At 42.2% G+C, this 24635-nt stretch overlaps 1 protein-coding gene across 1 annotated transcript in view; it reads left to right on the top strand.

The window, feature by feature from the left end:
- Nucleotides 1-24635, top strand: part of itfg1 (integrin alpha FG-GAP repeat containing 1) — a 134282-nt gene that overhangs the window by 17080 nt on the left and 92567 nt on the right. The window contains exons 7-8 of the mRNA XM_076028423.1: nt 13255-13304; nt 19240-19327. Of these exons, the coding sequence (XP_075884538.1) occupies nt 13255-13304; nt 19240-19327 (138 nt within the window). The remainder of the gene's footprint in view (nt 1-13254; nt 13305-19239; nt 19328-24635) is intronic.

Genomic DNA, 24635 nt, shown 5'->3' with positions numbered 1-24635 from the left:
CTTAACACTTCCCCACTATCAGCTCCTCTCTGTGATGAGGATCTCCCTCCATTATCTGTTAGGGGCAAACTATCTGTTTCACTGCCGGCAGCTGTGACATTCCTCTCAAAATGCCAGTGGCTGTCTGTCCCTTTGTTCAAGAGCAAAGCGGCGGAGGAGCCAAATTGATGCAACCAGACAGACGCTGCGTTGCTCGACCGATGGCTCAAGTGTCACAACAAACAATTACAATAAACAATTTGCGCTTTTATTCTTCTCAGGCCTCACTGAACACAGCCGAATTCAAACTCCCCAGCGGAGAGCCGCGCTGGTCGCGCTGAAGCCACGCGAACACAAGTGGACGTGTGTCCTCCAACCCTTATTAACAAGGCAATGAGATCCGTCGGGCCTCCTGGAGCCTGTCTCCGGGTTAATCCCGCTGGGAAATGGAGAGCGCGAGCGCATTTGTGCTGTTGTCCGCGTGTCCCTCTGACAGCGCAGGGACGAGGAGCAAGAGCTTGCTTGCCAGGTAACAAGTTAACGAACATGCTGCTCATAGGTGTAAATCAAATCAAATCAAACTTTATTTATATAGCACATTTCATACATCAAATGCAAGACGAGGTGCTTGAATAAACAATATATATATACAGTATATGTAATAAAAACACTCAACAGAGTGCACCTCATAACCCCATAAGAGAGACATGAGACAAATATGAGGAATACAGATCCGCTCATCATTCCATTCCGTCAAACAGCAGCATATCCGTGCTCCACCTCCTCTTTTTGACCGTGATGCAGTTTCCTCTGTGCCTTGTTGCTGCTTTACACACACATTCTGTCTCTGCGCTCGCATTTTGTGTCAAAAAAAAAACAAGCCAAAATCCCCCCCCAAAAAAACTGCTCTTGCTTTTGCCCCAATGCACCATGAAGTCTCAGCAAGCGGGTGATGTTGGACGAGGTGACAGTACACATGCACAAACACGCAGCGTATCAGACACTAATGTAGCAGCCGCACTGCTTGCTGTCAGATCTGATCTGCGCTGCAGTCTGGGCAACCCGCCGTTACTTCTGCTCCAAGGCCTTTTACAGGTACAAGAAGCGGCGTCGAATATCCCCGCTTTTACCGCGTGGCCTGAGATGGCCCAGTGAGACTGCTGAGGCAGACTGCAGTGGAGGACGGAGGGCCGGGAGAAAAGGCTTGCAGAGAGAAGTGCAAAAGAGTGCAAAGTTAAAGGTCCAGTTTGTCATTTTTGGCTTGATTTATGCTTTTTATTTGGTAATAGCTCAACCTACTGTCCATAAATACATGGATTAAAGTGTACAAGCAGTGCAATAAAAGTAATTTGGCTTTGCTACCCATTGAACAGTTTTCTTAAATATATGTAATCATATACGTAGATCAAGCGTCTTGCTTCCAGTTAGCTAATCTTACATTGCCATTTCTGGTGTGGACAATCCAGCTGCCTGACAGCGCGTTTCGTATTTCGAGTGACTCCTTGTGTCTTTAGATAAAACAGCTAAGAAGAAGGTAGACACGGTGTCCAAGTTTGTGTGCACGTAGTTCACTGACAAGCTCAGGAGGGGGAGGGAGAGTGAAAGTTGCTGCAATCGAATATGTCGCTGTTTCTTCTTCAAAGTCTCCAAATATTACACAATTAACTTTTAAGGGAGCTGTTTACTGATATGATGGTGAGTTGACAGGGTTGCCTCCTTAGTGTTTGCCATTCTAAGGAATGTTTGCCACCATGCATCATTTTCATTTGAATAAGGCAGCAGGGGGTGCATTGTTCATTTGCTCCCAAACATAATGTCTGGCTAATTTTATTTTTGTAAATCCGTGGTAAAGTAGCAGAGTGGTTGAGCTCACCGCTGGATTCATGCAAATTAAGTAGAATTATGTAAATCTGCCAATAATAAAAAAAAAAAGTTTTGACTTGTGGTAAATCATCCCAAACCAGGACAGAGATCATATTTACTGGCTTTCTCTTTAAGAAGCACGACTTGACTGATTTATGCATTTATCCTCTTGACTTTCTGCAAAACTGGTCAGCTTCTCTGACCTTGACAAACTCTCAAAAGGAGGTGGAATTTGTGCTATTGGAATGGTGGATTTGGTTAAAAAGTCAACTAAATCACTGTGTCAGCGTTTTTATTCAGTCAGAATAAATGACTCCCAGTCCTAATTTCTTGTTCCTTTTTTTTTTTTTTTGTCTTTCCAAGTCAGCTCGACGTGTGAAAAGGACTTGGGCTCGACTTGTGCTTTTAATGAGCTGCTAATTGGAGGCTTGAAAAGTGCTGCTTGGCTCAACTAAACAACTGCTCATTTTAATCATCAAGGCTCCGCCTCGCTCGTGCCTAGGGTAAAAGACACATGGAAAGTGTGGGTGGGTTGACGTTTAATTTGTGTGTATGTGTATGTGTGTGCGCTTGCATGCATTAAAGTGGAAGCGGGCATGATGTACTTATTTATCGGACCTTTAGTTTGACGTTTCATGCTTGTGAAGCGCCGTCTCACAAATCTTGCCCCGTCTTTACCGCTCATTATTAGCTATCCACTGAAACATGTGGATCAGTTTCCTCCTCCACCATCATTGTGCTCTAATTGGTCCCTTTTACACAGACTTATCTATACCATATGGGCACTTGTTGTTTTCTGTCTTTGAAATTTCAGGGCTGGGGGGGGGGGGGACCTTTAACTTTGTTAAAAGTAAGGTGGCTCAAAGTCTTCTCCATTACAGCAGGGGAAAAAAAGCTGTACGTGGATTTTTCACATTTATCATTTAATAACATATAGTTTGGAGATTAATCTTGTATCTTGGGCCACAATAAAGAACTTGTGGTCGAGAGAGGACAGGTCGATTGGCCCCAGCAAGTTTACTTTGCAAAAAAAAAAAAAAAAACCTGGTTTTCCTACAAAAAAAAAATACAGAATTGTCACGTTCGCTCCTCTCTTTTATTGGATGTGACCATATGTTGGTTTTATCTGTTTCATAAATGATGTCTGAAAGCCTCTCAGTCACAGGGTTTAAGTGTTAGGAGTTCAACTAACTTCAGTTCACAATGCTTCCTTGTCGTATCTTGTTTTGCTGTGGCGATGCTGACGCTACCTTGTGTCTTAGAGTGCAAGAGATAAGAGGCTATGAGGGTTTAAGTCTGCAGAGCGACATGGAGAGCGGAGGAGACAAAGCAAGGCGATAGCGTGGCCCACCGCCTCCTACTGTCTGTTGTCCTCAATGTCACAGTTCTCCCTTTCTGCCGCGACTTAGCGCACCGCCTCGCATCGCCCTATCTGTTTATACAGAGGCTAATAGGAAGCCAGGTCTTTATCCCTGCACTGTGGCTCAACATAATGAAATAGAGAGACATAATGCCGCTCGAGTCAAACAGTCAGCGGAGGCCTTTAAATTGCTTCCAATCCCCTTAACAAATCTGATGGGGAGGCCATGAATAACTCAAGGACCGCTCATCTCTCCACGCTCTTTTCCTTTCCCTCTTCTCTTCTCTTCTCTCCTCTTCTCTTCTCTTCTCTTCTCTTCTCTTCTTCACTTTTCGAAGCGTCGTTCCCAAGTTTCAATGCAGCGGACAGCTTTTCTCCCTCTTTCAAGTCATCTCATAATTTCCTGTGTAGTTTTACAGCAAGTCTCACTGCACTTCCTCTCAAGTCTTTATCACATATTCCTGAAATTTTCTGAAGTGCGAGGCTGGCAAGCCTTGTCAAACGAATGCTGGACATCTGTGGCCCATTTTTTTTGTGTGTGTTTAAAAACTGCCACTTATTGATTCTAACAGTAAAAAAAAAAAGAAAGGACATAAACTATTTAGTGAATAAAAAGTAGTGTGGCGATGGTTAGGTTGAAAAAGTTCAATCAAATGTCATAATCAGCATGAACACCACCATTAGTTGTAATGGTTGGCTGAGAATAAACTCAAAATCCTTATCTGTATTGACAGGTATATTCCATTTGCTTGTCAATATACTGGAACAATCAAACACAATAAAAATATGGTTTTATAGGAAGGGAAAAAACTGTGCTTGGTATTCTGAGGCAACAGTAGAACAGACTTAAAACAGACTTTTTGACAAAGGTGTTGTTGAGGAACTTTTTGCCAAGAGCATCATGCTGCCAACAACAACAGATAGTTAATTTAATCTCTTAAGTATAATGTTATAGTTTATATGATGTAATGTATTCCTCAGGTATTCCCAGTGAACACGCAGGGGTATATAAATCAATTTTTGTCAGACGAGACAAAAATGTTCTGCCAAATTAAGAAGGGAATACATGGGAATATGGAATTATTATATATATTTTTAAAACACATTTAAGGTGGATGCCTGGCCACTTGCCCAGATGTATTTGTGGGGGAAATAATATAAAAATAAACAAGATGTCATTAAATCCATGTTCTTTCATGCCACCACAATTAGTACAGTGATTGTGATATAATACAGTTCTGATAACTTTGCGTACTGTGGCTTTTCCAATACCTCACATGAGCATTATACAAATAATTGCAGTTTATTAAAAACAGCAAAAAAGACAACACAAAAAACTACCATGATGAACTGACGACACAATGGTACAGTAGTTCACACTGTCCCTAGGTCTGAGTGGGTTCTCTCCATGTATTTTGCTAATGGCCAGCTCTAAATTGGCCATAGGTGTGTATGAGATTGTGGTTGGTCCTTTATCTCAATGTGACCCTGCAATAAACAAGTTCAGGGTGGAACCCAACACCTTTATTCAAAGTTATCCTGAATGCTTCCATCTAGGTTTACTCATTTGTTTGTTTATCTGTTTGACTGCAGTTACATAGTACTTAACAAAATATCTGTGACAATCATAGGAAATGTGTATTTTTATAATTGTGTAGTTAAGATGAGGTTCATGGGCTTCCACAGACAACCAATTCAATGAATTCAAGTTACCTCTTTTTCTGAGGCCCAGTCGCCCCCCCCACCCCCCACCACACACAGACACACACACACACACACACACACACACACTTCTGTTTTCACTGAACCTGCTTTCCTTTTGCTACAAGCAACACTGTCTCTGTCACAACAATAAACTAACTTTTTTTTTTTTTTTTTGAACCTCAGCCATTGCTGCTCAACGCCATCAGAGCAAATTTCACACTTGCAAACATTGTGTTATGGCGGAAGGACTCGCTGATGGGAAATGATCGGCGAGATCACAACCCGACGACAAGAACTTCCCACACAGACATGCACTCACATATATTGAAACAATGCGCTGAAATCTGCCGCAATTTGTGTGGGAGTGTGTTTGTTGGGGTGTTTTTGTGCCCTCTGCATTGTGTGAGCGCACTCACACTTCTCTGTGTTATTTCAAGACGAGGGAAAAATAAATAAATAAATAACACAAAAAGCTCGCTTTAGTGAGAGTGTGAGAGAGAAAGAACACAACCAAAATATTAAAGCAGCTCTAGGTAACTTTTCGACCATAAAATTATGATTCCAAACTCAGTAAAGCGGTAGATAAACAATTAATAGGATCAATGGTACCGCCTCGGCAGCGAGAGGGGGGTTGTGCCGGCTGTAACTGCACTGCGTAACTTTCAAGCGCGACCCGACACGCCAGACGAACTACTTTACGGCAACGTCACACATTTATTTAGAGGCGGTCTTACATACTACTATTACAAATACATCAGATTGTAAAATGACGGAATGGAACCCAATAAGTAACCTCGATGAAAGACGAAGTAATAAAAGTGTTGAACGCTTGCTACAACGTTATTGTCAATGTCTGTTTTGCATTTCATATTGGTGTTTTTCCTGAACACATACGAGCGCTCCAGCTAGGCCACTATTTGTATTTTCCCACATCAATAAACGAGCGCTGCAGCGTGTTTACTTCATCACTTCGCCATTCCCACCGAATCAATGCGACGTTGCGTCGTCTGAACAGTTGTTGTAGGCATTACAGCCACACAGGTTTATAACCTGTTGTAATATTCTAGCCATTATACACCACATGATTTACAAGCAATTTTCATCAACAAGAATGATGCGAACCAAGCGCAAAACACTGCCGTCTGTCTAAGCAATACACTATCCTTGTTGTTGTGTAGTTGTAGTTGTCTGTCACGTTCAAAAGAAACAATATAAGAATATTTAAAACAAACAAACAAACAAACAAACATGTAACGCATGTTACTTTACCTTGTCGGTGGACATATTTCCAAGCGATTCTGCAGTCTACAGTCAGGCTGTGTCAACAAACCCACGTGAAGGACTGGTATTTTTCCTCTTTAAGACACTGGCAAAGGGTGTTTGCGGTTCTCAACCATCAGGGAGTAGAAATGAGTCCAGGTTACCTAGATCTGCTTTAAACTGATTATGGATCTCCTCTCTCCTAATGAAATGATTAACATGCGCGTTACGTATCGTGATAAGTTTTTCAAGTCAATGCTTTTTGTCAGAGGGACCTTGAAAGCTGAATGGAATTCCGAATCTGCTGCGTCTTTCTCTGTCATCTGCATCTGTTGGGTGTTAGTGTGTTAGCGTCTTAGCATGTTAACCATGAAAAGCCACGTTCCAAAGCCATATACGCTAAAGTAGCTAAAATTGCCCCTCTTCATCACAACTTTTCGTGACATCCGAAAACCTTGTGCCTCGAGTTGTGTTTGCGGTAGCTTTCCTGTTTGTAGTGTTTTCATTTCCTCCATCATAGAGCGAGTCCAAAATGAGCCTTAGTTGTACTTTTGTTCTAATAGTAGTCGTAGTTTTCACATTCATTCTATCCAAGCCTTGTTCAGTTCCAAATATCTTGGTATGGACCGCAGTGCATTTGACCTTTCAGGGTAGTGAGCAACTGAAAAGGAGACTGACGTTCCCGTCAGTCTTGCAGTTCCAGGTGCTCATGTGCTCCCATCCAGCAACTGGATGAAGCGACAATACTGGCGCTATATTTTATAGCCAAAATACACTTTGAAGCCTCCCGAGCGTGAGCCTCGTTATTGAGGACACTTGAATGTCTGTGCATGAGCAGTGTGGAGACAGTTTAGAAAAGCAGAGCCTCCACTAACACAGGGGGTGAATGAGTAAGTGAAAGGAAATCTTAAGTTTTGAGCCAACTGCGCCATTTCATGCCTAATACGACTGAAACCCTCATGTTTACAGTTTGCATGTCTTCAAACAACACGACATACCACTTAGAGCCTGAATCCCTGCTGCTGTTATGTAACCCCGTCCTCCTACTCACTAACACATTTTTTCTTTAATTATGCATGCATCTTTCCCGAGCGTTGAAGTATGACAGCTCTATTAACTTGTGCTTTTACTGTGTGTACCCACTGGTTGTGAAAAGTGCCAGATCAGAAGTGCTGCCAGCTCCCTCACCCCTATGAGTTAATTTTGGTTTTGCAGCAACGCATCCACAATCTGGTGTTTGCTTTAATCAGCGTTAAATTGTAACATGGAAACATGAAAAACATCGTAATGTGCAAGAAATTTATAAAAAAAAAAAAAAAAAAAACCTTCATGCGGTTGTTTGAGTCAAGATGCATCAAAATGTGTTGAAAACCTGTTTTCCCTCCCGAGATTCATTTTAGAAGGGAAAAGAGAATCGTGAGGGCCAGAAGGAAGGACAGGTTTTTAGAACCTTGGAAGGTGAAGTTTGAGGTTGGCTGCAACAGACGGGCCCCGGTTGTGTGGCACACCAAGTAATTCCAATGCACAGTGGGAGAGATGTGGGACTTGGAGTGAAGTGTGTGTGTGTGTGTGTGTGTGTGTGTGTGTGTGTGTGTGTGTGTGTGTGTGTGTGTGTGTGTGTGTGTGTGCGCGCGTGTGCGCGCGTGTGTGTGCGCGTGTGTGTGTGTGTGTGTGTGTGTGTGTGTGTGCGCGCGTGTGTGTGTGTGTGCGTGTGTGTGTGCCTTTACATTGTTGTAAAGAAAAATCAATCAAATCAATTATGGTCTTTGTAATTAATAAATAGAATATTGCATCATCATATTTTAGTGTCATATCAATATTTGAGTTGGTGACAGAGGTGGGAAGTAACAAACGTAGTACAAACACTTTGTTTCTATACTGAAGTAAATTTTCAGATATTTGTACTTGATTTCTTTTTCTGACAACTTTTACTCCCTACATTTGTACACATAAATCTGTACTTTCTACTTTGTACATTGGAAAAACATGCCCGGTACCTTTGTGTCTAAAAGTAATTAAGTATTTAAAATATTTTCTGTTAAAAGAAATTGAATTATTGTAATTGTTGCTTGAAGTGGAGCTATTAGGAATATACTGATGTGTAGTTCAATATAAAACTGGATCATAATTCAGAGGGAGATTAGTTGTATTATTAGGAGTACCAGAGCGTTGGGGTTACTGTTCAGTAAATTTTCAATGAAAGAAAAATGAAAATTATAGAAAATAACATTGGTTATTGCTATTAAAACTGTAAGCCTCCAATAATGGCTCATTGGTTATAATGGTTGTGTTCAAACTGCAGGCCAATCTGATTCAAATCAGATTCCTTCTCAAATCTGATTTTTAGGGCTGACTGTCCACACTGTTTTTAGCAAGTGTCCCAATGGCATCTGGCTCTGTTCAGACTGGGCCACGTTACTGACCCATCTGACAGGTTGCTGTAGCAACGACATAGGAGTGGAAGCGCCGTCCAGCGCATGTAGTGTGTGACGTCATATAATTGCGACAGCGGCAAAAACTAGATGGGCTTGTTGCGATACATGCCCTGGAGCTGTGCTTGAATGGAGCTACTGCATCTCCCCACAGACTGATGGGGCAATGATTGTCCTCTTCTGTCCAGGGGCTGCTGTTTTCTACTTCTTCTGTCTGCTCCATTACGTGACAGCTCCGCACCTGGAATGGCGCTCTCTGCTCTGCCGCATTGGGTCTTGCCTCGCGTAGAGTGACGTCACGGACAGTCAAAACCGATAGGTGTCTTTTGGAGCTGTTCAGACTGAGACGCATCTGTCCAAAAATGCGAGTTGAAACTACCTCTCAAAGGTGGTTTCAATCTGTTTTGCAAAAATCCGATTTCATGTGATTTGTGGCTGTTCAGACTACGAAAGAGCCATCCAGTTTCAATCTAGATGGGCTAAAATTTCGGCCTTCAGTGTGAACGTGACCAGTGAAGACTGATTAGTTTGGTTGTGCCGCATTTGAAAAATGACAAAAAGCTATTGTATTAAGAGTACCAAAGCTGTTAAACATGATCCAGATGGTCACGCTGGTTAGTTCACTGCAGATTATTCTCTCACAACTTTTTTTTTTCATTTTTCATTAATAGCAAACAAAACACTTTTTACTGGAATTAATTTCAGACAAGTAGATAGATAGATCGATAGATTTACTTTATTAATCCCTAGTTGGGAAACTCCACTAAAACCTGTACTTTCTTACCTTTACTTGAGTAAAGGAGTGGAATCAGTATTTTTTTACTTTTACCAGAAGATATGCATCAAATTTTATTTTGGTTTCTCTATGTTTGACTGGTACCAAAGCCCCCAATGTTTTACTCAGGTGCGGTTAATACCATTGACACGGGTAATGTTGACAGCACTTAGGTTTATTGCTCTCTGTCACCTCGTTATCGAGCTGTGAATGAGAATCCTTTCTGACAGCTAAGGTAGGAAGAGGTGAAGCGGGCCAACGCGCTGAGGAGGATTGTATCAGAAGGATCACATTAAAATTCCCTTAATGCTCCGTTTACCGACGGGAATTGGCTCTTCTGTCAGCTCACATTTCCCTTGACATACACTTCTGAAAGTCCATTCCCTCTCCGAACGGATCACAGAATGGACCTGCGCGGCGCAATTCTCCGGGAGAAAACGGGTTGATGTTTAGTGCTTTGCTCAAGGGCACTTTACACTTTCAAGTCCTTGGCTGCATCTATCAAAACACCGGCCGACTCTGGCAGAAATAAAGCCGCCAAACTTGGAGAGCTCTTATAAATTGAGCTGGAATTTAATTGCATGAAAAGAAAGAAGTGAAACTAATGAAGGAAAGTGTCAGTTTGAAACTTTTCCCTCCTGAAAAGTGCCAATGACTCAATTGGGAAACAGGAGATGTGCCCCCCCCCCACATCCAAAGTGTTGAGTGTTTACAAGACGAGAATTTGGGCTTTGATGGTGGTGATGATGATGATGAGTTTTGTGCGTCTCTCGGCTCCTCTATTTATCCTGCGCCACTCTGTCTGACATACCGCCACCGCACCTAATCAGCCGCTCACGGCTGGATTCTGTCTAAGAGGCCTGATTGGCTGATTAACAAAGCTCATCAACACACCACCCGGTGTGACTTAAGGTGCATGGAGACACACGCATGCAAAGTGCAAATTATTGTCTTTGCATGTGTGTTCGTGTCTGCATATGAATAATGCATCATTTATATTTTAGACGTGTCTCCTTCTCTTAAGCATCCTGATTATTTTATATAAGTTTGTGTAACTGCGTTTGACAGCTGACAAATGTTGAGAAAGTATTTTGACTAACTACTTAACCCTTTAGGCGCCAAGGTCGCAAAATTGCGACAAGAAGTCATTGCTGAATTAAACAGGCCATAGCGGCAAATATGGTGCTAAAAGTAGTTACCACTTTACACCAGGAGATGGCAGACACCTGTGGCTTCAATCTGAGCAGCATTTGTGAGGGTGTTTATATTCAGATTTTGGAGTATAAAGAGAGCGAAAGCCTCAGTCGAGGAGAAGAGGAAGTGATTGTAGTGGGAGCGGAGAGAGAAAGACAGTGAATTTTGACGAGAATACATCGCCGAGAGCAGGGGGAGCAGGAGTGCTCAAACACCGCTAATGGTGACGGAGGGCGCGGGGGAATTAGTGATCAACGTGGTAGAAGCTGTGGGAGGAAACGCCCAGCCAGTGCTGGTGGAGGCAGCAGGGATGTTCGCGGTCACCCTGTAAATTACAGTGATGATGGCTGGGTGTGTTTGAGATATGTGGAAAATTATCAAAAGTGGATAAAACATTTTGATGAGCCTGTGGGGTGTTGTGGAGACTGACATACAGTCCCTGACATTTGACATAATACAAAAACAAACAAACAACCAAAAAAAATAAATAAAATGTACTCCTTTCACAAAGTTCGGGTCATACGGAAGATTTTTCTCTGGCTTTATCTCCAGCAAATTTGAAGTCACATCCATTTGAAATCTTGATATCAAAAATGGAGTATTTTCTTGTAAAGAATTCTGGCGCTTAAAGGGTTAATACTCCTTACGAATATGAGTGGTATGTGTTATGCATCAAATGTGGGACTTAATCAAGTTTTACATTGCTTTTCAAAATCCTATATCTTGCAAGTGTTCCGCATCATCAATATTGTGTGCTTATACACACAGTGGAGATGTAAACGACTTGGTGAAAGGACCCAAGAGCGGAAGGGAGAGAGTCGAGGCAGGAGGGTTTAGTTCAAACCGCAGATTCCTTGAAGCCAGAGCCCAGGCAGGGTCAAACACGGACAGGCAGTCAGAGCCGAGCGAACAGAGCAGACATCAGGAATCAGGAAAAAGGCGAATGGAAAGCTGATCAAAATCAGAGGACAATGGAAACCCGCTGGAACGCTTCCACGCTGGGCAAGGAAGACCCACTAGGGGGGCAGTTTAAAACCACTGCAGACTGAGACGCAGGTGGGAACACATGAGGGTGAGGACAGGCAATCACTATCACTAGGTGGGAACAAATAAAGGCAATAAGCGAAACTGAAAACACTGACATCAGGAAAAGGCAACTGTAAAAAACATCAAAGGGGAAACAGCAGGATGTAAGAGGAGCGGGCTCACCGTGGGGTCACACTCTCAGTCTCCACTGACTGAGGTTGCAGCACGGTTGGACAAACTTTTTGACTGGTGGGCCACAATGGGTATCTAAAATTTGACCGATGCGCCGGGGGAAAAATCGCTGGATATCTATAAAACGTGTTCTTTAGTTTCAATTGAAAGCAAAATCTTTGTCGTGAAGCCCTGCGTTATTGACCTCTATATTGAAATAACTCTTAAAATGTTGATAAAAGTGGACACATTGGATACAGCTATTTTATTACTTACTTAATATTAATATAATTTCTTCAAGTTCGGTGGGCCGGATTAGCAAGCTTAACGGGCCGCATATGGCTCCCGGGCCTTAGTTTGCCCACGCCTGGAGAGGACGTTACAAGAGAGGGGAGGGGAAGAAACACTGGTAACACTAAATCATTGTATGTATTTTATTGCCCTCAGTGACTGATTTTTTTTTCACGCCGCATACGTATCATTCCAGTACACACACACACACACACACACACACACACACACACACACACACACACACACACACACACATGCACACACATCATATTGGATTTACAGGCTTTAAGCACCTCCCACCTCCCTTTCTTTCCCCCTGCCTCAGATGCAGCACCTTTACCATTACCATTTATATTTTGTCATGCAGAGCACGGCAACACATGGAGGGTAGCGCAGCCCTGAGGCTGATCAATGCCAATATTTATTTCATGTCCAATTACTGAGGCAGAACAGCCTAGAGAATGCAGCTTTGAAAGTAAGCGTCCTCACACGGAGGGGCACGTAGTAACTGCATTAGAGGTGCAGCCCAAAGCCCAGCAGCAAGGAGTCGGAGAGCAAGTGCAGGTTATAGGATTCCAATAGAGCGAGCGGGTGAGTGAGCGAGCTTCAGGCATTAGCGGAGGCTGAAGCTTTCAGAAAAAACTGAGAAAAATCTGGTTTCCTCCGTTGGAAGATTCTTTCAGTGGTTTTTCTTCCTTCTCCGGCCCTTCCACTATACCAAGTGGCAATTTGTCTTCGTTGCGTTTCAAAATTCCATCATTAGTCTGTATTGAACAATCCCCCCTTATGTCACTGTGCGTTTTTCTCCAGCACTTGACACACAAAGGTAATGAGGACGCTTAAACCCATATTGAATCGATTAGACATTAGCGTTGTCCCGCATTGTATTAAAGATAGTCATTATTAAATAATAATAACATCACCAGTCAAGCAAATTCTGACATCATCAATGCTATTGTTCTCTTTCTGAGGGTACACATATATATATATTATGTATGTATAATATATATATATATGTATATATACATATATATATACATAATATATTATATACACATGTATGTATATATATACTGTATATGAATATGTACATACATATATGTTTGTATGTATGTATTATTTGTCCGCCTGCTTAATGTACGTGTCTCTTAACGACCTGCGCTCTCTCTTTTCTGTCCTTCTCCTTCACCCTCTAGATTTGTTCCTGACAACTAAAGGACCCAAGTTTGAGACCTGGCTCAACAAGGTAACGTGCCCCTTTTGATTTTTTTGATTTTTTTGATTTTTTGAACAGGAGTGAGCCAAAGTGCGGATTTGTGTTTCATGTTTCCTGTGTATGAAAGTTATATTGACGTAGAAGAGACCTGACTTGAAAAAATGTAATTGAAAAATTGAAAAACAAAAATAGAAGGACAATAAGCGCAAAGAATTGCACAACTATGCAGTCCAGGAGTGACATTTTCTTTGTGCGTTCACCAATTGTAAAAGCAAATGATTTCGCTCTTAACGCGATAATACTATGTGTTTTCAAGATAATCATCTTTGTAATCTAAGACTTGGAAACTGAAGGATTTGTGTCAATTTCCGAAGAACGTGAGGAGGAGCGTTGTGTAAGTTAAACGACACCAGAATGTCGAAACCTCAGTCAAAGATCTTCAGGAGGAGAGAGGTCTGCACCCCTGCTTGTCACAGACCATAACCCGAGCCATGGCTTTCTTTAAATTGGTTCAGTTTTCAGCTTTATCGGGAGCGGCAGACTTATATATAGCGTCTTTCCAAATTCTAAGCACTTGCTGCTTGCAGCAGAAAGTAACGTGAAAGTTGTACAAAACTCTGTGTTAGCTCGAGTGAAGACGAACGTGACTTTCCTTCTCAATTTGGGCTCCACCAGCGCATGTCCCACGCATAAAATGATTCCGTTTGTCAACCACCTTGGAGATAATGTGTATCCCTGTTAATAGGAACCGAGAGAGTGACAATTCGCACACTGCCCCTCTGTTTCGCATCCAAAGGAATCTCCAAAAGCTGCGGGGGGGCTCAGAGGGAGCAGGATTGATGGCACTGCCGCAGGATTAGTTAATATTCAGAGAGAGCAGAGAGTCGAGACTGTGGCTCTGGGTTTTTGTCAGAGGGTCCTGTTTGAAATTCAGCAGGTTGAGGCGCCGGCTGAACAGTAGTCTGTGTTATCACAGAAGGAGGGTGTGTGTAAAGGAAGAAGAGAGAAACCGAGGGAGATTGAAGGATTTGGCAGCAGCAGAAGGTGTTTGAGGGGAGACAGACTGAGCTCAAGCAGAAAACAGATCAAATAAACTGCCTCGCTAGCAGCCCAGTGAGATGGGCGGCGGCCGGTCGGCGAGTTGATCAAGTGTGGCTAAACGCTGGGCGTTTAAGGAGGAAAAATGATCTAGATTATTTTGAAATTTTAATGGTCAATTTGTTTTTACCCTTTAACTTTTTCTTTTTTTTCTTTTGTTAATTTTTCATTTTTTTCTTAATGTTTTAATGTAGCTGCCTCTTTTAATGCAATCTCGGCCATGGTGTTCCAGGTGTCTCTCAGACAGTATTTAAAGTGGCAATAAGCATTTTTTTTCACCACTAGAGAGCACAGCTGAGCAACGCGCTAAAACCAAAAAAAAGGAAAAAAAAAGAAAAGCTTTTGCACTCTTCTCTGCTCTTCTAAGAAATCTGCTACCATGTGGAAGACTTTGCCTTCAGCTTTATTCATTAAGCCCAGTTAAAATAAAACTGAACCCACTTGAGTATTTTAGCAGCAGAGATAGTGGTCCCCTTTGAACCCCGGGTTGAGGGATCAATCCAGCATAACTTTTGCTCACGTCAGCATTCATTTCGAGCACGTTCCTTGCTATTTGTATGTGTTTTTCTGAAGTTGCACCTGACATGGGGGGTGGTTTCGTCCTGCTACTTATGTTGTCGGTGGGGTAACTGTTGGATGGGCAGGGCAGCAGGCAGAGATTCACATGCAAGTGAACAGGATAAAAAAAAGGGGCCGGATGGCGACTGTGTGCGATTTAATACTCTACCCCAGAAAAAAATAACACCGCTAGAGCCTCCAATACCATTATAATTACATCTCTTTTGTTTCTTTCCATATTGGTTGCATACTTTGGAGTTACTACCTCAATACGGCACGCAGAATTCCTTGTTCTCGTGGACTAAACACAGCCAGTCATGTGCTTCTGCTTCCAGCGTGTGGTTTTAATGGTGTGGACTTCAGCAAATACTCCTGCGAGTCTGAGTGAAGCGTGACGCACAGCCCAGAGTGCGGAACAGCGCACAGCACTTTGGTGCACACGGTGCAAAGTGCACAGGCTGGGATCAGTGCATTAATCTCCAAACGTTAATATGTTAATCTTTACTTTTGTAAAGAGAGTCCACGACATGTGAGGTACACGACGTGCTGAGGAATGGAAACAAACGGCCTGGGAAACATCCCATTGCCGGACATGCGAGACCATCTGCCAGCATTCTCAGATCATGAGACCCCTGCTAATCCCATCGCAGCCCCTTGGTTGAGTGCAGCTGCATCTACCGGTCACAGGCCAGCACACTGCTCTCTCTATAGCACTCTGTTTTAATTACTTTTCTCTGTTTTTTTCCAACCCCTCCCTCCATCCCTACCCAGTAGCCTGTTTTCTTGCGATTACTCATGAGAGGACAGTCGCAGAGCAGAGAGGGATGGAGTCTGTTCATTGGCTAGCAAGTGAAACTGAGTGGTGAAGGTTAATTCTGTGGCTAGAAGGAGCTCATTGATTTCCCAGTAATAATCTCCAGCGACACACAGTATATTGCATTTAACTACAAATTTGCATGTTGATGTTTATTTATTCATTCATTCATTCATTCATTCATTCATTTATTTATTAGCCTATTATCTTACAGGCTCATGCTTAGTTATTTTATAACACCTGTTCACATCTAAGTGTTAAGGGCTATTGGAGATTTTTTTTAGAAATCTAAGAAAACCTGAGGTTGTAAATTCATCTATCGGACATTTTTCTTGAGTTTAAAAAAAAAAATTAAAAAAATAACATAAAACCTGCAACAAAGCTTATAGTTCTGTGATAGCCAAAAACAAAGAAACCAAAAAAATGTCCCTTTTGTGGCTTTAATCTGGGTTGTGCCATGAGCCCCTGTTGACTTTACTTCAAGGTAAACAAATTTTCAGTACCCCCCTTAACCAAAAAAACATATACGATGTAAGGTAAATTCTTTCCATTTTAAGAAATGGAATTTGAATTATTTCTGTCTTTCTGAATTCATCAGCATAATTCCATGTGATGCGACTCTCGATTGCCTCACGCCAACTAACTTCATGCCTCTTTAACAACGTCAATAAACGCCCTCTTTGGTCTCACTCATGGCCTCCTACCTGACATTCTAACTTCAGCATCCTTCTACCGATGCGTTCACTGGTCATCCTGGTCTTTTGGCTTTATTCACTATTGGCTTTATTCACAAAACATCTAGCATGCGCTGTCCCTCCGATGTACTCAGTCCTCATCCTGCCCTCGCAATAATCTTCCTCACAAGCGGACAACAACCCCGATTGGTTATTGTTGAGTTTGGAGCATCAATAAGCAGAATGTAAAATCTATACCAGCACAAACCATCCTGTTGGAGTGTTCAGTGAGGTGTCCAATGTGTTTATGAGTTGCAGGTGATGTGAACAGAAAAAAATAATGTCTGTCTCACACACACACACACACACACACACACACACCTTTAATCATGACATCTTGCAATCACACAGCCAGCACCAGTCAATCACACTGGGGTCTCCTCCTCGGCGCTCTGACTTAACATCATGTTAATGCGAATATGTGTTTGTGTGGCATATAGAAGACTGGGAATCTGGTCTAGTTGCCAGGAGTTAACTCTCACAGTCTTTGAAGAGATCAGCTTCAAAGAGCTCCAATTTCCATTAGGTCATTTTGGTCTGATTGCGTTGTCATGACGTTGGCTGCAGATGCTTTCTTAGAGGTCTTCTTTGCACTAGAAGTGAGTTACAGAGCCATTTATTTGTGATGATCTAAAAAGAATAAAACAGAATCAAATAGTGAATGTAATCAGCTGCTGCTGTGAAATTCCTTCTTGGATATTTGACTGTTAAACAGTGTGACCTATTTAATTCTCAAAGGTCAACTGTGCTTTAACATGAAGGAATTTCTTTAATGCCACTTCATTAGTGAAAGATTTAAGTATGATATACGTTAATTAACCTTTTAAGCCCATTTTGTGTACCGTGTGCAATTTATGCTAATAGAAAAATAAATTACGTGACTGACCTGCAGGTTGGTAGATGAGACAATAATTGGACTGAATGAATTATTATGGACCCAGATTTGAATAATTAGCTTTGTCTTTGTGTATCTGTTTAAATACACGGATCGAATTTGAAGAGTTTTCATATTATTTTGAAAAGATTGTATTAATTGTTGTTTATTGCTGTCAGGAGGTTCACGTTAGCTTCAACCCAACCTCATAACTGCCAGACCAACCTCCTCCACTGATATTTAAGGGCCTGATATGGTAACAAAATCCTAACAGTGTAAACACAATGATTTCAGCGATCCCTAAGATATTTTTAAATGTTTAAATGTAGGTTTTCTGATTCTTCCATAGAGAAATGGCCATAGACTTTTATTTTTATTTTTTTTAGATACCATTATGTTTCCCAAGTAATTGAATCAAAGGGAACTTGGGCAACATTACTATAAATCCACATGCCATCAAATTGGAAGCTTTTTTAATGAGTGTCCTAATCTTTATGTCACAGGACAAGGTATGACAGTGACTGTGTGGCTGCCATCAGGGTGATCAACGCGCAGATTCTCATGCAAAGCGTGATAATGAATTAAACCCACAGCATCTCGAGTCAAACTGAAAGCTTTTTCCAAAATGTAGTCTTCCCTTGATAAAAGCCTTTGTCAGTACTCTCCGTGTGATCAAGTTTTGTTTTGTTTTTTTTGTTTTTTTCTAGAGATATTTTGCATCTCACCATAGGAAAATGTGTATGATCACTGTGTCATATTGCGATGGCTCAACAGTAAGAGTTGGATTTTTCATGCCTTTGTTCATGCTGCAGGGGGACGAAATGACTGCTTCCAAATGAAATGCTCTTCTCAATGCAATCTGCGATGCACCGATTCCCAAAGACAAAGTGCCTTTGTTTCTCTGTTGTGTAGTTGATCTTTTTAGATTTTCTCCCAAAAAATACAGATAGTACTATTTCACCACTCATCATACTTGCACTGTTGACCAATATCAATTTGGACTTCAAATGAGTTGTACTGCTAACAGTTTATGGTCTCAATCGCGGAAGGATCAATGAATTCATCAAAATGGACTGAAAGTTAGGAATAACGTGTACAAATCTTATTGTCTGTGATACATTTTTTTTCCTTTTGTCTTTGAGCCATTGAGTAGTTTTGCAGTATTTCAATGTTGTTCAGCTCTCAGGACCCCCTATCTGCCCAGAGTTGAATCTTTCACGCAAACAAAAATTACTCTTTAGTATTGTTGTATTTTCAAACAATTAGAAACAACGCAATACATTTACTGAGATTAAAGGGGTTTATTGCCACATAGTTGTTTCTGAGAAGTTGCCAGAATTGTCTTTCTTTTTTCTTAGATGTTACAAAATTGTTGCTTCGTTGCCGAACCTAATGTTTAAGCTTAGACACATGTTGTGTGTCCAGATACAATGCATAATATATTGCTACCCACCTTCATAAATCACTAATGTTGGTATCAGCAGGAAGCAACAGTTTGGCACTGCCAGGATTATGTCTCCACACACACAGTGCTCTTTAATGCTCATCTTCTCTCTCTCTTCTCTCTTCCTTGTCCTATGAAAAGGACACCGGTGGCTGGCAGTGTGCATTCAACACAGCCATTGTCGCTGTTTAAGAACACATGTCGGTGCTCGGATAGAATTGCATATTTCCTGATGTACCACAGGGTCGTCTCTAATTCGAAGGATTGCCTCCACTGTCAGCTCAAAATATCTGCATTCCAGATATCCTGTGAGGATCTGTATGGTGCATACAGATTAAGATAAATGTTACAGTCCACAACTCAGTGTAACTTGGTATCAACAGCTATGAACCTGCACAATGACTTCATTTTGGGTTTTTTTGTTCTCTGTGTAACTCCATCAGGACGGGAAATTCACCAAAACTGAACTCATGCCAGCAGAGCCGCCGCCACAAGCCAAAGTTGTTGGACAGTCCTCCTTTGTCGACTTTGGTAAGAATTCAGAGTTCCCTGTCTGTTTCAACCATTCTTTTCTGCCTTTGTTCAGTTGTGATGTCTTCAGCGGATCCCGTCTCAACTTTGTACTTCTTGTCTTGTGGGGATTAGGAGTCTTGTTCCCCAAAACCCAGAATGCAGAAAAAAAACTGATATGCCTGTTTGAAGCTCCAGAAACTACAGGAATGTAGACCTGCTCATTTTGGCTTGGGGGTTTTCACATTTGTTCTCTTCCAGTCACTTTCTTCCTTCCCCTCCCTCTCTCTCTCTTTCTCTCTCTCTCTTCCCCTCTATCACACAAGCCATACACCACAAATGCTCACACCTTTTTCAGACGGGCTAATCTCACATGTCCACACTCAGTTGCACACCAACACTCCCACACAACACATCACATTCAGCATGGCAGTGATGCACACACTCAGTCCTACACTGAGCCAGGTTTTTTGTTTTTTTGAACAGCTTATCCCCTTAAACAATCTTGGCCAGTAGTATTTATTGTTCAGCTCAGCTTTACATTTATCCTCAGCAAATCTCCGCCAGCTCTCTAATCTCCAGCATCCAGCCTCTGTACCACAAAGTGGTCCTTGTTGCTCTTGTCAGAGTTGCCAACTCAACTGGATAAGGATCCAAACGTGTTATTTTTGTTCTGAAAGTAGAATGTTATTTGCATTACCTATAGAATTATTTTTGCGCAATTATGATCATCTGCATAGGGTATTGAATATAGATAAAAATTCAGTTCAGAGTAATATACAATTGCTAAAATTAAGGGACCAGTGTCTTCACTTGGGTTAGGTCAGGCGCGGCCAGAACGAATGGATCTAACCTGCTTTGGGCTCACCATTCAAAGAGGGAGCCATAGGGGTCAGATGCAATGTGGCACGGGTGGCAATGGAGGTCTTGGGACCCAACAACCTGGGTCTAAAAAAAAAAAAGCCTTTAGCTGTAGGGACATGGAATGTCATCTCGCTGGAGGGAAAGAAGCCTGAGCCTGAGGTTAAGAGATAGCGGGTAGATTTATATTTGAGCTCGCCTCCACACATAGCTTGGGCTCTGGAACCCATCTCCTCACAAGCTGGACTTCCCATTTCTCTGGCATTTCCTGCGGTAAGAGGTAGGGAGCTGGTGTGGGCTTCCTCATTGCCCCACAGCTCATCCACAATGTGTTGGAGTTCACCCCGGTGAAAGAGAGGGTCATCTCCCTGCACCTTCAGGGCGGGGAAAGGTCACTGTGACTTTGGCCTATGGGCCGAATTGCAGTGCAGAGCACCAGAACCCTCCCTGGGATGGGTGCTCGATGGTACTCTGACTGGGGACAGTGGGACCTGGAAAGGCGTGATTGGGAGGAACGGCCTATGAGCGGTGTTCTGTTGATGGACTTTGCTTTGCTTGTCACAGTTTGTCCATAACGAACACCATGTTCGAACAAAAGGATGTCCTTTTGTGCACGTGGCACCAGAACACCTTAGGCCAGAGGTCGATGATCGACTCTGTTGTTGTGTCATCTGACCTCTGTCCATGTCTCTTGGACTCTTGAGGGAGGAGAGGGACTGAGTTCAAGTATCCTGGGGTCTTGTTCTTGAGTGAGGGCGTGAGGTGCATGAGATTGACAGGTGAATTGGTGCAGCATTTACAGTGATGCAGTCATTGCATCGATACGTTGTGGAGAAGGAACGGATCCGAAAGGGAAAGCTCTCTGTGCTCTACATTCTTACCCTGACCTATGGTCTTGAACTTTGGTTATGACCAAAAGAACAAGATCGCCAAACTAGTTTTCTCTGAAGGGTGGCTGGATAATGAGGAACTCAGTCACAGTCAGTGGCTAGGGAATTTGTTTAAGGTGCTTAATGGACGCCTCCCTGGGGAGGTGTTCCCGGCATGTTCCACGGAACCTGGCCTGCAAACGCCTACAAGATGAGCTGGAGGAGAAGACTGGGGCAGGGGATGTCTGGGCATTTCTGCTGAGACTGTTGCCCAAGCATCCCTACTCCAGATAAGTGGCAGAAGGTGTTTTGATGGATGGTGTCTTGACTTTGCCATTAAGCGAGAATGCAGCGATAAAATGTTTGTCTGGCATAATAGTGGTGATTTAAACAGTCTGGAATTAACTGAACTGGGTGTTTTTGCATATTATGCATTCTTCAAAGTAGAAGATGCTAATTGGCACAGTGCACAGATGGCTCCTGGTGTTATAGCGAGGAATGTGGCTGAATATGTGCATCAACCAACAAAGTCATATGTTATCAGATTTTTAATGGCATGCAATACTCTGCAGCAATGTGTCTGAAAGAAAAAATGATAAAAGAAACAAAGTGGAGACAAAGAAAGTGGAGATTAAAACGAGTCTGAAGACTAAGACAAGACAAGATGAAACATTTGAGAGCACATTGAGTACACTTATATGCATCTCTCACTCACTCTCACTCTCCCGCTCTCTCTCTCTCTCTCGCATTTATGCACATATATGGATACAGATACAAGCATATGTTCATGTATTTATATTATATTTATATTATATTTATATGTATATTGATATTTACATATATAATGTGTATGTGTATACTATAGACATGCATTTATCAGGAGTGTAGTACATTGACTCTTTAGTGGCAATAATTGTGTTTATGGCAATCATGGAACATTGGTTTGAAGAAAACTGATTTGTCGAATGCATCCAACTTTAGTTTAGCCAATAGGGAATATTTCCCCTCCGTACCCCATGAGGTCAGTATGGCTCCACTAACGCTTCATTGCCCTCTTACTTTCCTTTGAAGGAAATCCTAGATTGGTCAGTTATTACGTTAGAGTGATTCAAAGTCTTATGTTAATCCATTGTAGGTGACTGCTTCAGATGCGTGACTTTGAGGTGTCTCTAATGATGGGAAGATAGAGTCTTGGTACCATTTTAAGATGAGCTGCCTGTAAAGATCTTGTGGGAGAAATCAGTCCTGAGGAATGTTCTGCTAGGGACAATCAAAATGAAGTTGCTTTGGTGCCGAGGATGCCAGTCCTGGTCAACGTCAGGTATTGGGGGACTCATTGCCAAGAGTGACCCCCAACTGTGATTTGTATCTGAGTGTCTGACCCAAGGAGACTTGGGATGAGACCTCGTCCTTGGAAAATCTCCAAAGAGGAGATTTTGGTGTCACGAGAGGCAGGTTACCAGTCACAGAGGCTCTTATCACCAGTGACAAATTGTGCTTTAATCTTGGCCAACCTGATCAACTGCATTGTCCAGGATTGAAACAAAGGAATGTAAAAAGTGAAATGTTTTCAGATGTCATACTACTAGTCTGGGCGAGACAGTGCTGCTGTAGTCAGCACCTTTGCCTCTCCAACGAGCAGCATGCCTGGTTCAATTCCTGTGTGGAGTTTGCATGTTCTTCTTATGTTTGCAATGGTTTTTCTTCAGGCACTCTGGCCTCCTCCCAAAAATGTTGGCTCATTATTAGGCTGGTTGGTACGGCCAATTAGTAATATATCTACATATGTTAATATATAGCCAAATGAGTTTATTGCCATTTAGAAATAATAACGATAAACTCCCATTGATGACATATTTGGGAGTTGTTCACACTGAGCTTTACACCCATGAGCAAATTGTTAATGGCAAGATGAATTAGTTTATCACATGCAAGTGGTAGTGTCCATCAAATATTTAGCAGGCTCTTAGTCATCTCAAAGTGGCATCAATGTTGGAGCCGGAGGGGAAATGACCTAAATGTGAAGTCAACACCACTGTCTTCCACACTTTTTGTGTGCTTTTTGTTGGCGTGTGTGCGCGCTTGTGTTGTTCATCCCCTATGGCAGTGACCTTTTTCACTCAAATCTCAAACAAAAAACAAGTTTTATCCGTTTAATCTCTTCCTGTTTTTAATTTTGCACACAATTCGTAAACATTGCTTCAAGACCTTAGATATTCAAGTGCTTCCCCACACCAGACGAAAACCATGTTTTTAGTCACTTGGGGAAATAACAACAATGTCTGAGAGTGGAAAGGGAAAGTCACATGTCACACCACAGGCTACGCCATAAAACTGGGGGGTGACGGTAAATCCAAAGCTCTGTCATAGTAACCAAGAATCTGGCAATTCCATTTTTTTGTTTCGATTTGTCTGGTGTAAATCTGTCAGTGCCTCGCGTTTTCATGTGTTTGCCGCTATACAAGCTGCCTACTCAAATGTACCTTCCACTCTGTTGGGCCTCCTATTATCAGTCAGTGTTTTTCTCCATGAAGGCCTCGTTTTGCAGACGTCTGCTAAGAGAAACCTCAAGTGAATGACAAGGTGTGGCAAGGTGTGAGACGAAGCCAAGACAAAGTTGGCAGACTTCAAAAAATGACTTCTGGCGAGACAGAAAAGAAGGTGAATGATCCAGGGGAATTGATGGAGGGAAAGGAGTCGGGGCAGAATTAGAGAGCCTCCCTTAGCAACACAGAGTCAAGATATATTTTCAATTCACAAGATGCTGTCTGTGTTTAATTAGAGTGTTTTTGGGGAACTTAATCCAGTGCTTTTTTTTTTTTTATGCCTTTGCAACCTCTCATTTTTTCTGCCCTTTTTTTCCCAAATACTGCCTCCAAGTGTTGCACACACTTGCACACACACAGTATATCTGTACGTATGTACCTATGTATGTATATATATATATTTATATATGTATATATGCTTATTTCTAAATGTATTTCCTTTACTCCACCCCATTTAATAGATGCACAGCATATGCCAGACAAAACAAGCCCATCTGCCTTATCACTGTGGTAATTGCATTTTTCAAACTGACAGCGGCTGATGCATAATTCATCATTAGGAAAAGCACAGCAGAGTCCCGTAGCCAAGTGTGTCAGCAGGCTTCACTGCAGGTAGGATGAAGAGCTGGGGTTGGGTGGAGGGGAGGCGGAGGGATATGGAGATTGCGCAGACGGCGAGATAGCAGACTGTTTTGGGGAGTGATATTTAGAATGGGGAGCATCAGTCATTGTGATGCGTGTGTCCACGTTTGAGCGCGTGTGCCGTGGTTGCAGGTATAAGCTGCCATGTTACCAGGCTGGTTTTTCTCTCCTTCGGAACACCTCCTTAATGCATCTCTCTTTTTGCCTCATCCATCCGTCTTCTTGTGCTCCAGGGCGTTTGTGGGTTTTTTTTTCCTTCGTAAATGGTACTTTTTGTGTGTGTTTTCTCTTCTTCACTCCCCACCCCGTCACGTTAAAAGGCTTGTCGCTTTGTGCAGTTGTTTTTGTTCATTTAGGTTTTGTTGCTCAGTCTATATCTGTTGATCTGGCCGCATTGCTGACCCTAACCTG

Source organism: Nelusetta ayraudi, unplaced genomic scaffold, assembly GCF_046127955.1.
Source record: "Nelusetta ayraudi isolate G7.1 ecotype Tasmania unplaced genomic scaffold, CSIRO-AGI_Nayr_v1 ptg000023l, whole genome shotgun sequence".
In the NCBI taxonomy this organism is placed as follows: domain Eukaryota; kingdom Metazoa; phylum Chordata; class Actinopteri; order Tetraodontiformes; family Monacanthidae; genus Nelusetta; species Nelusetta ayraudi.
This window is presented reverse-complemented; position numbering and strand designations above follow the sequence as displayed.